Raw genomic sequence first — 16,493 nt, forward strand, 5'->3', positions numbered from 1 at the left:
TTTACGTTACTTTCTGTTCTTTGTATTAGTTTCAGTTGGGGTAGAAAGAAACACCAACTGCAGTTTTGAGGGCTTGTTAGTAAACTCAATCTCAGTTCTCGAGCACCCAAATGCAGTCTATATCCACTTCTCGGGGAAAAAAGAAAATGTCTATAGCTTTGCTCTCAGTCGTTTCAATTTCTGTGCATTTATGTGTCTGTTTTCATTCATATAAATTATGATGTGTGACTGACAGGGTCCACCAAATGCTCATTGTTGTTGCACTAGTTGCAATTGTACAGACATCCTGTATTGAGAATGATGGTCATGTTTGCCATATTATTTTGTATGTTCCCTCTTGCATTCTAGCATAATTACCAGACTGAAGCTGGTGCAGGGAATGATGTGAGAAAATGAGATGAAAAACATCACTTCTTATGACAATGTAATAATAGTATTTAGCTACAAGCATGAAGCATGCTGTAAAGGGAACCAAGAAACGCCAGTGTTGGTGAGGGGAAACAAGTTTCCGAGTAACTAAGGCATACTAATCCCTTGCAACTGCTTCTAAGAAGAAAATAAGAAAATGAAGAGAAATCTTTCCAGGTAAATCAACAACCTATTTCTCTACTGATAATAATCTACTTCCAGAAGGTCTCAGCCTCAAGTCATCACATTCATGAAAGAAATTTGAGATGAAAACACAGGCAGTTGAACAACACTATAACCCGTTCTGTGAACATCCGCTGCAGATTCCTATTCTTACTGACAAGGGTAGATACAATTCCCGTAACCTGCAAAAGATAAGAAGAAACTCGAATCTCTAAGTATCAATACATTATATTTAGAGTCGGTCTGGCCCGACACCTCCCACAATGAGTTTCTTGAGCAACCAACAACTCTCTTTCTTTCTTTTTTCTTTCTTGGGTAGCCTTGGAAGTATGGACTTCTAAGGCATGGTAAGGAAAGGTAAGCAGCAAGCTGCTCGAAACCCTGTAGTGGACATGTCGAGACAGACATAGTTTATGTTGGCTATAAGAGTATAAGAGAATGCTTACTTGGGTCGGTCACAACAATGAGAGCAGAGTTCTTGAAGTTGCAATTCCATGAGTTTCTGCCCCTGGATTGGTAGTAGAGGTTCATGGCTACAGAAGCATGGTTAATCAGAATGTCTGGGTAGGAGCACGGGCAGCCTTTTCGCAAGATGGTGCAGTCCACCTGAGAGCAGGCATAGTTTATGTTGGCTATAAGAGTCGCATCATCGGATGATGGCTTTGCCACACACCAAGTCCTCTGTCATGAGAAGCATTGATCCTATCATTAGTTTGAATAATCAGATAATCATGACTAATTTTAGAAAATTCAAAATTTATGACTAATTTTAGAAAATTCAAAATAGACTTATTTCATAAAACTGAGTGGAGTGTGCAAGTATGATTGAAAAAACATGCTAATGTTTTTTTTTTTCCTTCTTTTAAGAATTATTTCCACCATTGTTATAATGCAAAATTACTGTCATTGAATGATCTGGCAAATACCTGTCCATACACAATCCTCAAAGTTCCTCCTGCAGAAAGAAAAAAATTTATGTAAGTGAAGTAATGAAACTGCATCTCCTTTCAAATTATTTTATTCTTTTAAAGTGAGATCCTATGAAGAGTTTGTCGACAAGGACTTGATTAAAGATCCAAAAATAAATATTTATCAATTTCACAGAAGCACATTACAGGTAGAGAGGACTTCATCAGCTGAAGTGTTGGTGAGCCCATAATAGATTTGAACCAAAAAGAGAAAAGAAAGAGGAATTATACAATGCTGAGATAGATTCTACTACACGTTCGGGCTTTCAGTTTGTACATGGTTTAATGGGACCCATTGCTGAATTTTCTTCCCCAACAGTTATTTTGTTGCATGGACTATTTCACAGTGGAGTTAACAATATCAACGGTTTGGATCACTGGACAATGGGCCACACTCAAAGAAACTGAAAACCCGTACGGTACTGTACAATCTCTGGATCAGAGCATTGTATAATATCAAAAAAAAAAAAAAAAAAATCCTGACTCAAAATTTCAGAAAGTTGATGAGAAATTATCCAATTAATGGAATCCCAGTTAAACTTCAAAGAAGAAGTGCCAGGAAAGTGAAATATCAGTTCATATCTGAAGAACTAGAGGACTAATGAAAGTCCAGTTCGGATTAGGAAAAACCAGTTTAAATTTGAAGAAAATTTCAGATTTTGACTTGAATAGGCCAATTGTTGGTATTTGAAGAAGATCTGGTCAGTTGCTAACACCCAGTTCAGATCTGAAATTCGGATCATCTGTTTGTCAGGAACGGAGATTTCCTGTTTTCCCGCATTGTTATTGGGCCACGTCATCACTGATGATGTCAGCACTGCTGCATTTAATGCAGTATGATGTCGTCGGCGATGATGTGCCCAATCATATTGCAAAGAACAGAAAATCACTGTTCCTGGCAAACAGAGGATCCTGAACAAGAACTTCCAAACTAACCAAAGCCCAATTTAGATTTGAAAGATAACGAGGACATTTTAAGAGAATCATTTGAAAATTTTGATGAGTCTGATCAGTCAATGAAAACCCACTTCAGATATTTGAAGATCTTCCAATCTGAAAGTAGCTCATTGGTTAAAATAGTCTCATTTGAAGACAAACTAGCTCTGTTTTTACGAAAAAGCACAGGAACATTCGCATCAATAAAAATCCAGCTAAAATTCAAAGAAAAGCTTGGTAGTCACTAAAAAAAAAGATCAGATGTGAATAATAACTAGCCAATTAGTAAAAACCCAATTGGCATTTGAATAAACGGCTGACAATTAATGAGCTTCCAGTTGAGATTCGTAGACGAGAAGTGCTATGGCAATTCACACAAGGAGAGATTGAGGAGGTGATATGCCGAACATGTATATAATGGCGGAGGTGTCCAGGATCTGTACTGCTTATCAGGTGGGACCCACAGAGTACTCACTGGCTTGCAATCGTGCCAATTAACTCATTGGGTGGGCCATGGACAGCCTCTCCAGTCTCTCCTCAAGCGAATCATGGCTTTTAAGTGAAGAAAAAACTGGCCAATGCATGAATATATAAGCAAATAGTGGTAAGTCAGCAAAAACAAGTACACAACAGAGAAATGCAGCAACCAAAATAAAACCAAAGACTACAGATATAGATAGATGCCTGGGTTGAAGGACATGAGCAGTATGACAAGGGAGAGAATGGGAAGAGACAGCTCTGCTCTTGCCATTGATCTGACTCTTGCCATTGATCTGATGACGATGATGGAGAGAGAGAGAGAGAGAGAGAGAGAGAGAGAGAGAGAGAGATTTGATGGGGGGATTTTAAAAGGTGGGAACAGCAACGGCTATATTTTTAGTGAGCCAATTGTTGTTGGTTGGTGATGAATGGGAGAGTATGGGGGTGTGGAATTTGTTGAAGAAACCGACAGCAGATAAACGGATAAGACTAGGCACGTGACTCTCCCACTTGGCATTTCCCTTCTTCGATCCTCATTTCGGTGACAAAAAAAAAAAAAAAAAGGATAAAACTTTGATACTCTGGAGGAGTGCGATGGATGATACACTGGCACTTTGAAATTACTTAGAAATTGCATATTGGCTTGCAAAATAATTCAAATCAAACTATCCAAATTATACATCTTAGATGTTTCTTGAACCAAGAGTGATGCGTCTAACTCTCAAATTGATGGAAATTTATTGGACCACTAATGAAAATATGAAATGGTCCAAACAAGTGTCAACGAATCAGAAGTTATAAATGCTCCACCGATCAGATTTTGAAACTCGACCTGTATGAAGGGAAAACCTAAATATCAGCTTGATCGGTAACTTTTGTGGCCTCCAAGAAGTTTTTAATGTTGGACAATTAATCCCCATAGTACACTTGATTAGAGTTGTACATGAACTAAGCTAGATCAGTTAATTAGCTTGCTCGAATCGACTCGGAAAAGCTCAACTCAGCTCAGATCGAAACTGTGTTCAAGTTGAGTCGAGCTAGTTTTATTGAGCTCGAAAAATTTCGAGTCGAGTCCAAGTTGGACCAAGCTCGACTCGACTCAACTCGGTCTAGAGCTCAAACCTGACTCAGTTTGGCTCAACTCGATTTTTTGACTACGTATATATCTATATATTTCAAAACATTAAAAAAATAAAAAATAAAAAAAATCCTAACCTACTCAAGTCTCGGCTATTCTTCAGTATCCAATCCTAAAAACCCTAACGCACTCCAGCCATCCAGCTTCAGCGCCCGACCCAGACCCTCTCTCTCTCTCTCTCTCTCTCCATTCTCCAGCGCCCGAACGACGACCAACAACTACTCTCTTACACTCTTTCTTTATTCTCCAGCGTCCATCTGATTAGCGGACCCCACCCGACCACTAGCCTGGTGGCTATGGCCCAAGTAGATAGTCAAATCCCACCCGAAAATTGGAACTCGAACTTGAACTTGGCTCGAATTGGACCGAGTTGCTGAAAGAGCCGAACCAAGCTGCCAATCCAAGCTCGATGACCGAGCCAAGCTAAGTTCGAGCTAAGGTATATTGCTACCAAGTTGAACCGAGCTAAGCAAAGCTCGACTTAAATTGTCTCGTGTACACCTCTACATTTGATATTTGAATTTGATTCAGTTATGGAACCATATTCTACAAACGAACTTAAAAAAAAAAAGAAAAAAAAAAAAGATAAACGATAAGAATATACAACACATACATCAAGATAGGCCCCATGGTCAAGGAAATACTTAGTATTGTCTAAGTTCACGTAGAGGACCACAGGGAATTCATTAAAACATAGGCCTCATCTTCTTAAAAATGAAATTTTGTTGTTTTTATATTAAAATAAAAATTGAATTTGATTTCTTTTCCATGAATTACTTGTATAGTAGTTATATATCCCATTATGCATCTTCTAAATTCTCAGTGCATGCAACTGTCTCTCTCCGAGCATCCCAACCCACATGAGCCAATGTATTACATGTGCAACATGTACAACCCTCCATCTTAAAATGCCACACATAAGACTTGTGCTACATGTATAACATGTGCTATTGTAGTAAACTATTATTCAATGTGTCATATGCAAATGCTCTATATGTACCATGTGCTATTGAGCCACATGTGCCATATGGCCATCATCCTTTATGCACTTTACAAACACAATATATGCCAATATGCGACATATGTAAGATATGCCACCAAACACCTTCAAATGCAAATGCCCATTCAGGTGCTTCACATGTGCCAATGTGCCACATATGCTGTGATCCATGTCAAAAGACCATATATGTGCTAATTTGCTACATCTGTGAGATATAAAACCATCCATCATCAAGTGCACTAATGTGTTAACATGCCACTTGCAACATGTGCCACTTTCATTTTCAAGCACTCAATGTGTAAAATATACTTATATGTGGTATTCCTACCGCATATAATCCCATCTATCTTTAAGTAATTCACGTACACTACACACATAAAAATACAACATGTGTAACATGCGCTACTATTAATTTTCAATCATCTTATTAATGTATTGTTGTAATTATCTTAGATAACATACGCCATGTCATCTTTCAACTTCAAGTAAAGTTTTTATGAAAATTATTATTTCTAAAACAAAAAATAGGAGAAATATTATTAAAAATAATTAAAGAAATAAAATTTTCTAATTTTCAATTACCATTTTCGTACGTACTTTTTCATGAATCGAAACATACCCGGCATGAGCACGTGTCGATGAAATATTTCTTTTATCTCTTTGTTCGATAACCCATAAATGATAATTGTACTCGCTCCAGTCCACACATGAAAATGAGGTTTTTTTTTTTTTTTGGGGGTTAGCTTGTCAGTAGACACCCATGTCAGTACACACGCATGTCAGTACACACACTCCATGTTAGCCACCCTAGGGATCGATGCCAAGACCTCAAGCGTTAAAACGAGTTATCTCCAGTCAGTCTGCCAGTTGAGCTATGGATCTGGGTGTCACACATGAAAATGAGTTAGGCGCAAGTAGAATAAGCTATCCTATCTGGTGATCCCATTGTGTAGGCTCCATGCATGTAAAATCATGGAAAAATTGTCATCAGGTGGGCCACAATTTACAAGGAATTTGAACCATTGGGCAATTATATCAATCATTCATTAACTTTGCACATGTGTGGCCCACATGATGATCACACGGGCCTGAACCTTTTAGATATGGTATCTAAGCTTTTGGGATTTTCCAGCGAGAGGTTCAGATCTCACATACGTGTGTCCCATCTCCACGTTGAGGGGAGTAGACTTGAGAGTTCCATCCCTCTTTTTAACATTTTCAGTTGAACATTACAGACATGATCCGTGCGGTTTTTTTCAAGGGGAGATATATGATACTCAGACAGCGTACGACGCTTGATACGCAGGCGCTGGGAAATTATACACTTGGCATATATTAACATAAATTCAACCGATTAAATTGTGAAAACCATTTTCTAGAAGTCACAACCGCAAAATCAATTTGGATGAACAACCCAGATCTCCGATTCTTGGGCACAGTTTCGTTGAAATAGAACCATTTGATTTTTTTGTTTTTAACCGTCCATTAAATGTCCACCAATCCGATAACCACATAATCAATTAAGTGTCATCCAAAAATATAAACTGGGAATCATAATCTGGACAGTTTAACTTGACTTAGTTTCTTGCAATGTATGCAATTTCTAAGTGCCTGCGTATCATCATCGCATTGTACGAGAGTATAATCCATCACACTTTTTAACTTTAATAAAGGGTTATTGGGACTTATTGGTCCCAATAGGCCCATGCCATGACGCGGCCGTGGAGGAGCTCATCTTTTATAAAGTTCAGTTTTGTATCTTTAAAATTATTTTTTCATTTTTAAAAGACGAAAATGCCTCTTTTTTTTTCTTTTTTTTTTTTTCACACGGACGAAAATGCCTCTCTACTACACCAGCTTCTCGTACTGTGGTCTCTCATCTTAGAAGAAGAAAAGTTCTTTAAAAAGGGAATGTGGACCCACAAAAAAAGGATTCTGTCCACTTATTTATCAATTTGATCCGTCCACTTTAATTGGACAACCATGAACCCACTTAAGAGTGTTTTCATTTGGTTTTTTTTTTTATGTTTGTGGCCCACAACTACGTTAATATTGTGTTTTAATTCTTAATTGTTTCTTTCGATGTGGTTCATCTGTGATGAGTTTTACCATTAAAGTTGAACCAATGATATGAAATTAAAGTCCGTTATATGTGAACGGCTTGTATTTGCTTTATGACAATTTAGTGGGCCTCATATAAAATGTGGATGGGTTAGATTTGCCTTTTCGCACGAGGGCCATTTAGCTATTTTCTTATTCTTTCATTGATTTTTTTTTTTTTTTTTTCACGTGAGGGGAGGAGAGTGTGAAAGGGAGGATGATATTTTTTTTGTTCCCTTCATTTTTCCTTCTTCTTCCTTCTTTGGTTTCTTTATAATTTTTTATTGAATTTCTTTATTAGGTATGATTGATGGGACTTTGTGAAAGGAGAAAGCAAAAAAAAAAAGGCATTGTAATGAAACAATGTTATAATGGATGAATTTTGTAATGGAAGAATGTTCTAATGGATGAATATTAGAATTGATAAATGTTGCAATGGATGATTGTTCATTTTTATAATGGAAGAACGTTGAGGTGAAAGTATATATGTTGTAATAGATGAATGTTGTATAATAGATGATTAATATTTACTATGGATCGTCCATATTCACTCTAGATCGCCTATATTTAGTGTATATCGTCAATATTTACTGTATATCGTTGATATTGACTATAGATCACCAATATTTACTGTGGATCACTGACATTCACTATGGGCTATCGATCCAACAAAAACGGCCACAATTCCCTCGTTTAATGTTCGATTTAAGTGATCTTGTACTTGTTGGAAAAATAATTTGATAAATTTTCACATGACGTTATAATCATCTCATTTGAACAACATTTGATTGCGCAAAAATGTGCTCAAAGCTTATCATTTACTATGGATTACTGATATTCATTATGGGCCACCAATCCAACGAAAGGTCATAACTCCCTCGTTACGTATCTGATTTAGGTGATCTTGTAGTTGTTGGAAATGTAATTTGATGAACTTTTAAATGAATTTAGAATTATCTTATTTTTACACCATTTTATTACCTAAAAGTTCATCATTCAATGTGTACAACAGATATTCACTATGGGTCGACAATCTCACAAAAACGGTCTTAACTTCCTTGTTATATGTTTGATTTAGGTGAAATTATGTCATTGAAAAGGTAATTATAAGCTTTCAAATGACTTTAGAATCATCTCATTGAAACATTATTTGATTGCCCAATAATGAGCCCAAAGTACATCTATGATCTATAGTGAATGATGAATTTTAAACGCATTTTTAGAAAATCAAATAATACTAAAAATGAGATAATTATAAATCTATTTAAATTTTAATTAAATTATCTTTTTAATGAGTATAAGATCACTCAAATCAAATATGTAACGAGGGAGTTATGGTGTTTTGTGGAATCAGTGACCCACAATGAATATTTGTAGTACACAATGCTTTTTGAACTTTGGGCTCATTTTTAGCAATAAAATAATATAGAAATGAGATATTTTTAAAGCTATTTGAATGTTTATCAAATTACCTTTCCAATGAGCATAACATTATTGAAATTAGACATGTAATGAGGGAGTTACGACCGTTTTCATGGGATTGGCAACCCATAGTGAATATTTGCAGTTCATAGTGATTGATGAACTCTAGGCATACTTTTAAACAATCAAATGGTTTAAAAAAAAATTATAATTCCAAATTCATTTAAATTTTCATCAAATTATTTTTTCAACGAACATAAGATCACTTAAATTTGACATGTAACAAGAGAGTTATGATATTTTTCATGGGATTGGCGATCTACATTGAAAATATTAGTTGTCTAGATTGAATATAAATTGTTTATTATTAATATCAACGGTCCATAGTAAATATCAGTGGTTTACAATGAATATTAGTAGTGTACTAGGAATATCAAATGTCCACTTTTAATATTGGTGATCCATAGTGAAAATATCGACGATCCACAGTGAATATCGGTGATCCACATTAAATATAAAAGATCTATAGTGAAAATTAGTGTTCCATATTGAAAATCAGTGATCCACACTAAATATCAATGATCAATAGTAAATATCAGTAATTCACTATACAACATTCATCCATTACAACATACTTCAATTGTAATAATCATTCATTAGAATACTTATCCATTCCGACATTTATTACCTTCATCCATCATAACATTCTTCAATTACAAAATTTATCCATTACAACATTCTTTCATTATAAATTTTATCTATTACAACATTCTTCCATACTTTCATCCTTTTCACAAACTCCCACCAGTTATTCAAAAAAATTAAAATTAAAAAACAACTATAAAGAAAACCACTATACACTCCTCTCTTTACCAAACACCTATTAATACCTAATAATAAAAAAAATCGAAAAACAACTATAAATGAAACTAAGGAAGGAAAAATGATAGAAGAAGAAAGAAGGAACAAGTATGAAAAATAAAAAAAACACTATCCTCCCTTTCACGTACTCATCCCATCTATGAAAAACCAAGGAAAAATAAAATAACTAAATGATTCTTGTGTGGTAAGGGCCCTATATTTAGAACCCATCCATATCTTCTGTGGAATCCATTGGATTGTATTGAAGCGAATTCATCCATTCCACATATAAGAAGTTTTAATTTCATATCATGGGCTCAAGTTTGAGGGATAATTTATCAAAGATAGATCATACATGAGAAAATAATTTAAAATTATGTACAATATTAATATAGTTGTGGGCCACGAAGAGTTTTAAACAGATAATTGAAAAAATTATTATTTAAGTTCGCAATTGTTCAATTAAAATGAACGAATTGGATCAGCCAAAGAATGAGCCGAATCCTTATTTTTTGTAAGTCCTACGTTCATTTTTCAAAAAATAATTCTCCTTTTAAGACAAGAGCCCACCATACGAAAAGCAGTTACAGTAGTGGGGCATTTTCATCCTAAAAAAAAATGAAAAAGTGATTACGAATTTAAAAAACTTGAGTTTAGAAAAGATGAGCTCCTACCATCGTAATGTCATAATATGGCGCCATTTGAACCAATAACCTTTTAATATAAGACATGCGTCAATGCTAGGGACACATGGGACTCGGGCCTTTTCTAACGTCATCCATGTGGGTGGTCGGGTGGCCTATGTTAACGTTCACGTGATACAATCGGTGCACGTGCTTGTCCATCTGGACTGTTCCCTAGATGGGGTACCTCTTCTCCTGGCCAGTGGCCCCAAAACCTCATTGATCCAATTATTCCAACCACCCGTTGATTTTCCTGCCTTTTTGTCGTTATCGACAGTCCACAAAACCTTGCTGCGCTGTCAGTGGAGTTATTATTGTAATACTAGATTTGGAATGTGGCCCATCTAAGAGCTGGGACATTATTTGAATGGTCTGGATCGATGAGCAGATGCATTGATTTTGAGGTATGGACGCGGTGGGTCACGCGGACTCGGATTGAGTAGCGACCTCTCCATTGCCCAGGTAGGTGGTGGAAAAGATCCGTGGGCCACCATGATTATGTGTTTTATCCACGCCGTCAATTCATTTTTGCAGATAATTTTTGGCATGATCTTAAAAAATGAGAGAATCAACGCTCAAGTGAACCACACCACAGGAAATAGTGGGGATTGAATGCCTACCGTTGAAAACTTGCAGAAGTTTATGTTTGCCCTTCATTCAGGTCCTTACTCTTGCCCCGGTGGTAGACTCTCAAGAGTTTCAACACCCGGCCAAGAGTTCGAGTACCCATAGGTGCTGAAATTTCACTAAGGCGTGAGTGTGTCGGAGCATGAGTGCGTAAAGAAAAAAAAATCAATTCCCACCGTTTCATGTTTTGTGGTCCACTTGAGCTTCGGATCTGCCTCATTTATTAGTTCCACGGAGTTTTTCCACTAGCTAGCCGGCTGTTCTACCTGAGATGGAGAAACTGGTTACACTAATCACGTGTACCAAATGGCACACGTGAACATCGAGATCTTGGAGTTGTGTGAGCCATTGGAATCAGTGGAGAACCAACGGTCTGACTCAACGTACAGGTGTTGCCCACCTAGCGAGCGGATCAGCATGATTTTTGTCCTCGTGGTGGGGTCTATAATTTTCATCAGACTAATTTTCTACCCGAGTGGCACGTGGCTGGAAAGATGTTACGGTACCACAAGTTATCGTACGGGTGACCGTAGGAAATAATTTCTCAATTATTTTAAGGTGGGCCCCAACCAATGAAAATTGAATAAATTTTCATTACTGAGGTGTCTCCATCAGTGCTTTTTTTTTTTTTTTCCTTTTCCCCACACCTCATCCTTTCCTTTTGGACTTTAAGATTTTTGAGGAGTAAATCAATGGCCACACTTAGGTGGTGGACCCCACCGACGTTGAGAATGGCACTCAATGGAGTTTGGTGTGGGAGTGGATCAGGTGAGACTAGTTCGAGACATCATGCCTAGTTGAGTCGAGGTGGGCCAAGCTTCGTTTGATTCGTTCATGCTCTTCTTGGGCTTGAGCTTGAGCTCAGCATTAAGCTTACCATTGAAGCTTAGCTTATTTTTTAAAAATTTCGACTTAAGCTTGAAGCAACTTATTGGATCGAGTTGAGGCGAGCTTACCTCGAGTCAAGTCGATCCTACTCCCAACCCAACCCAACTCGTACTCGACTCAACCTAGTGACCTGACTCAACCTAGCCACCCAACCCAATTCATCCAACCCATACCGACCTAACTCTCAAATCAAATATTCAATTAATAATATATATATATATATATATATATATATATATAATATTTTTATTTTTATTTTTTATTTTTAAATATAATATATTATATATAATATAATATATATTCGAGTCGAGCCAAGCTCGAACTCGAACTTTAAGCCGAGCCGAGTTCAAGATCCACTATGATTGAACTTGGCTTGTTTTCAAAATGAATTGGGTCATTTGAAGCTTGGTTCATTTCAAGTCGTCGTTCAAGCCAAGTCAAGTTGAACTAGATTGAGTTGAGCCAAGCGAGCTTTTCAAGCTAGCTTGGCTTGTGTACAGCCCTAGGCGAGACCTCGATCCACCGAGGTGGGTGGGACCCCTAACTATGAGGCTCACGGTGATCTATGTGCCTCAAATCCACACCGTCCAACCATTTTATTGGCTTGTTTTAGGGTGCAAATCAAAAAAATGAAGCTGGCTCAAATCTTATGTGGACCACAGCATAGGAAACAGTCTTCCTTGAATCCCGACCATTAAAAACTTCACAGATTCCACTGGAATGTTTATTTGCCGTCCAACCTGTTGATAAGGTCACGAACACCTAGATGAAGAGACTACACAAACATCATCTTGATCCAAAGCTTTTGTGGCCCATAAGAAGTTTTTAATGGACAATCATTATTATTTCTCGTAATATGGTCCATCTGGGATTTAGATCTGCATCATTTTGTGGATCATGCCCTAAGATGGGCTTTCAATAGGGATGAACGGCGTGGATGTAGTCACATACATCACAGTGGGCCCCAAAGTCAGGGGTCCCACCCCCCTGGATGGATCCGGTGTAGGCGCAACGTTGGGGATGGATTAATGGTTAAAAAGGACTCGGCAACACAGAATGACCCGACGAGTCATGACTGGACGGATTTTCCTGAGTTGGGTCCAACTGAATCCAGGCCGACCCAAACAAGTCACACAGGACTAATCAGTTTAGGCAAGGGCTCTGTGGGACACACTATGATGTATGGGTTTCATCCACACCGTTCATCCATTTTAAAGATAATTTCAAAGTTAGGATCCAAAAGATGAGTTAAATCCAAGGCTCAAGTAGACCACACTACAGGAACCGGTACTGATAATAACGACCACCACTGAAACTTTCCTATGGCCTACCGTGATGTTTATTTTCCACTTGAGCCTTGATTCTCCCTCATTTTTTGGCTCATACTCTAAAATGATTTGCAAAAATGGATGAACAGCGTGGATAAAATCCATCTATCACAGTGAGCTCCACAGACCCCTTGCGTGGACTGATTCCGTCCAGGTGGAGTCAGGACGCACTTGGATGGGCAAAAATCTCTATTGGCACCTGACATTATCTACAGCAGGGATTTTACCAATATTTAAAGATATTTGGAGAATTATATTGAAAGAATATTGATATGTCTTAATCAGGCCGCTAGATTGCAGACTTTACTTTTGCACGGTTTAAAAAGTGGTGGTGACTCTCCACATCCCAACGGTGGAAAATTGCAACTAGAGCATAACATTAGCCATCTGCTTTTATTTTTATTTTTATTTATTTTTCCTTTGAATTTGGACCACTCACTATTTTACTTTTAATCATCCATTTGATTGCCATTATTGGATGGTTAAGATTACTTGATCAATCTGTCTTGGTATCGATCCCCAGCGGGGGTGGCTAACATGGAGTGTGTGTACTGACATGGTGTGTACTAACAAGCTAACCCAAAAAAAAAAAAAAAGATTACTTGATCAATCTGATTTTTTATATATATGCCCTGTCCACAATGGACCCATGGTTGGATGGTCTGGATAGCTCTACATCAGTCCGAAAGTCAGAAGCAAGTATTTTTATTTTTTGTTGTTGATAATTTTCACTTCCTAGGCGGTAAACCAATGCTGACCATCCAAACCATGGGAAAAGTGATTTGAAGCTGGATGGACGGTTAAAGAAGCAAAAAAGGCAACGGGCCCCACCAAGTGCACAAAGTCTAATTACCATTATTCCCTTTTTTATTTTTCTACGCATCCAACGGTCGGTTATGGCCCACAAAACGGGCATTGGGCAGGAAGCACGTGAATGGGTGCTTTTGTATTTTTGTGTAAGTCCAACTAGTGGGGTCCACCAACCAATTAGTCTCCGTGCATCGAGTGCAGTGCACTTGCTTGGTACTGTCTACTACTCGTTACCGTTACTTTTTGGTATGACAGCACCTAGGTAACCTTAACCACAGTGACGATGGTTTTAAGACTCGGACGAGTCGACTCAGATTCTGTAGCACCAATCCGGTCCAGTACCATAGGTCACCCTTCATGCGAGTTGGGGGCTTGAGTCAATTCGAGTTGCCCGGTCTTCTCCTCGCAACATTGAGAAAATCTTGCTAGAAAAAAAGTTTAGAATCATTATTATAAACATAGTTCTATGCGGTCGACCTCATGGGAAGTTCCCATGAGGTCGAGCTGTGTGGGCCCCACTGTGATGTGTGTCGAACATCTAGCCCATCAGTCAAATGCACCATTCCATGGTGGGCCTTGGGCTTAAAAATCAAGTCAATCCATGACTTGTGTGGTCCACCACATACAAAAGTTGAGACGGGTTACCCTCCCATTAAAACATTCATAATCATTTGTTGGGACAACCGGGATGTGTTTCACAAATCTAGCCCAACTTGGATGAGGGATCAGACCAAGTTTCAGATGCATCCAAATTTCAGGTGGGCCCCACCAAGTGCTTTTATATGTTTTAGGCACGTCTTCACATGATTTTAGATGATATGGCCCACCTGAGTTCCTTGTACGACTGACTTTCAATAATTTGAAGGGGACCCATCAAATGCATGGTGTTGATGTTCAACACAGATCACGGTGGGGGCCACACAGCTTGACCTCATGGGAACTTCCCATGAGGTCGACCACATAGAACCATTTCCCATTCTAAATTAATAATTTAAAATTATATACGAGTGTGTTTGGCTGCACCAAATATCATGAAATTTTACCATACTTAGAGGGCCTTAAGTAACTTATCCTGGTTTCTACTTATTAAGCTGAAGTGATTAAGTAACTTTAAATAAAAAAGTTACTTATAATTGAACATGAACCAAATTTACAGGCCCAAGTTGAGCAATAGCAATGGGCCCTGATGTTTTGGTGCAAACCAGTTTCACAGGACTGGGAAAATGAAAAGGCTTGAATCAGCTTCGTTTCCGTGTTAATAGGAACAATCAAATGCCACGCAATGGAAACCCAATTTCTTTTATATATATATATATATATATATATATATATATATATATATATATATAACAGAGAAGAAAAAAGTAGTCCTAATCTGTGAATCAGAGATCAGGATTGTCCACCAGTCTGATTTTATGACTATAACTTGGCAATGATGACAGGGCGTTCCACAGTTTAATCAGTTTAACTTGAGTTATGTATGACATGTGTGCAAGTTCTGAGTGCCTGTGTATCAAGAATCACATGCAGCCTGAGTATCATATGATTCCTCAATGTAATCATATTTTCAATAATTTTATTTAAATAAAAGAAATACTCCATTCCTATCACAGCACAATTAGTGTTCCTAGTCGCATATGGTCACTAGGATAATTCCATTGACTGATCTGGACTCTCTGTTTACTCCAGATCACATTATATGGACCGCCATACAGAATTCGCACTGATGCAACAATCCAACCTATCCCTGATTTGGACTTAATTTCTATAGCCATCCTTCTTCCAAGCCATGGATAGGATGGCTATGCTTGCCTAACAAAAGAGATCCTTTAGCATCATAAGCAATCCACGGTGGGCCCTAACAAATAGATAGTAAATTGTTGATTGGAACTATTTGTGTAAACAATCTTAACTGTCCATATTAAAGACCACTAATCAAATGATTAACATTTATCAGATTGGCGTGATTTCTGCATGGTACCCCATGAAATGTGTGTTGGACCTAATGAAGAGTCTGAATCAATGAATTGAACTAAGTAAATGCAACCAGAAGCATTGTAACTTATAGTGCAATGAGAGGATTGGAAATATGATACCGATTGCAAGTGAACTAGGAATCTAGAATTGAAAATTGGTCTGAGCGTACCACATTGTTCACCGCCGAAACTGGGTCACATTACTCTGCACTGGGCCTCCACCCAATCCTGGACCTTTGTGCCCCACTGCAATCATGTCTTGTAATCACAACAGAAGAGGCTCAATGCCTTAATTTCTTTACCTAAAACCTCATGGAAACATAATTCAGAAATAAAATTCAGCTCCATGTTCAGCTGGGTTGATGGACTCAAAGACTCAGGCAAGCCTTCACTTGACTCAGCATGTCTTTCCTTGACTCCACTTGATACCTAATAATTAATTTAATTTAATAATATTTATGATAGTTTACATGCTTGTACCCACATAAAATTAAAAAAGAAGACATCAAGCAGCTAGCGAATGGCTTGCTGGTTATAGAGGGTAGTTCTCATTTGAGAGTTCTTGGATTCAAACCCTGCCTTACTATAGAGTCACTGTTTTCCAGTGAATGACTAGGTTTGAGTCATCACAAGTTGACTGAGTCATTGAGCTGACTCAGTGAGTCACACTGAATCAAGACCAAGT

The 16,493-nt window shown here is 37.7% G+C and overlaps 1 protein-coding gene across 1 annotated transcript; it reads right to left on the minus strand.

Annotated features, from left to right (window-relative positions):
- Positions 1–398: 398 nt before the first annotated feature.
- Positions 399–3,249, minus strand: LOC131245632 (glucan endo-1,3-beta-D-glucosidase). The gene is made up of 4 exons (XM_058245219.1): positions 3,180–3,249; positions 1,518–1,546; positions 1,038–1,272; positions 399–773 (listed from the first exon to the last, which is right to left on the minus strand). The coding sequence occupies exons 1-4, from the start codon at positions 3,244–3,246 to the stop codon at positions 742–744; spliced, it is 363 nt and encodes a 120-aa protein (XP_058101202.1). The 5' UTR covers positions 3,247–3,249; the 3' UTR covers positions 399–741.
- Positions 3,250–16,493: the final 13,244 nt, after the last annotated feature.

Source organism: Magnolia sinica, chromosome 5 (genome assembly GCF_029962835.1).
Source record: "Magnolia sinica isolate HGM2019 chromosome 5, MsV1, whole genome shotgun sequence".
NCBI classification, from domain to species: domain Eukaryota; kingdom Viridiplantae; phylum Streptophyta; class Magnoliopsida; order Magnoliales; family Magnoliaceae; genus Magnolia; species Magnolia sinica.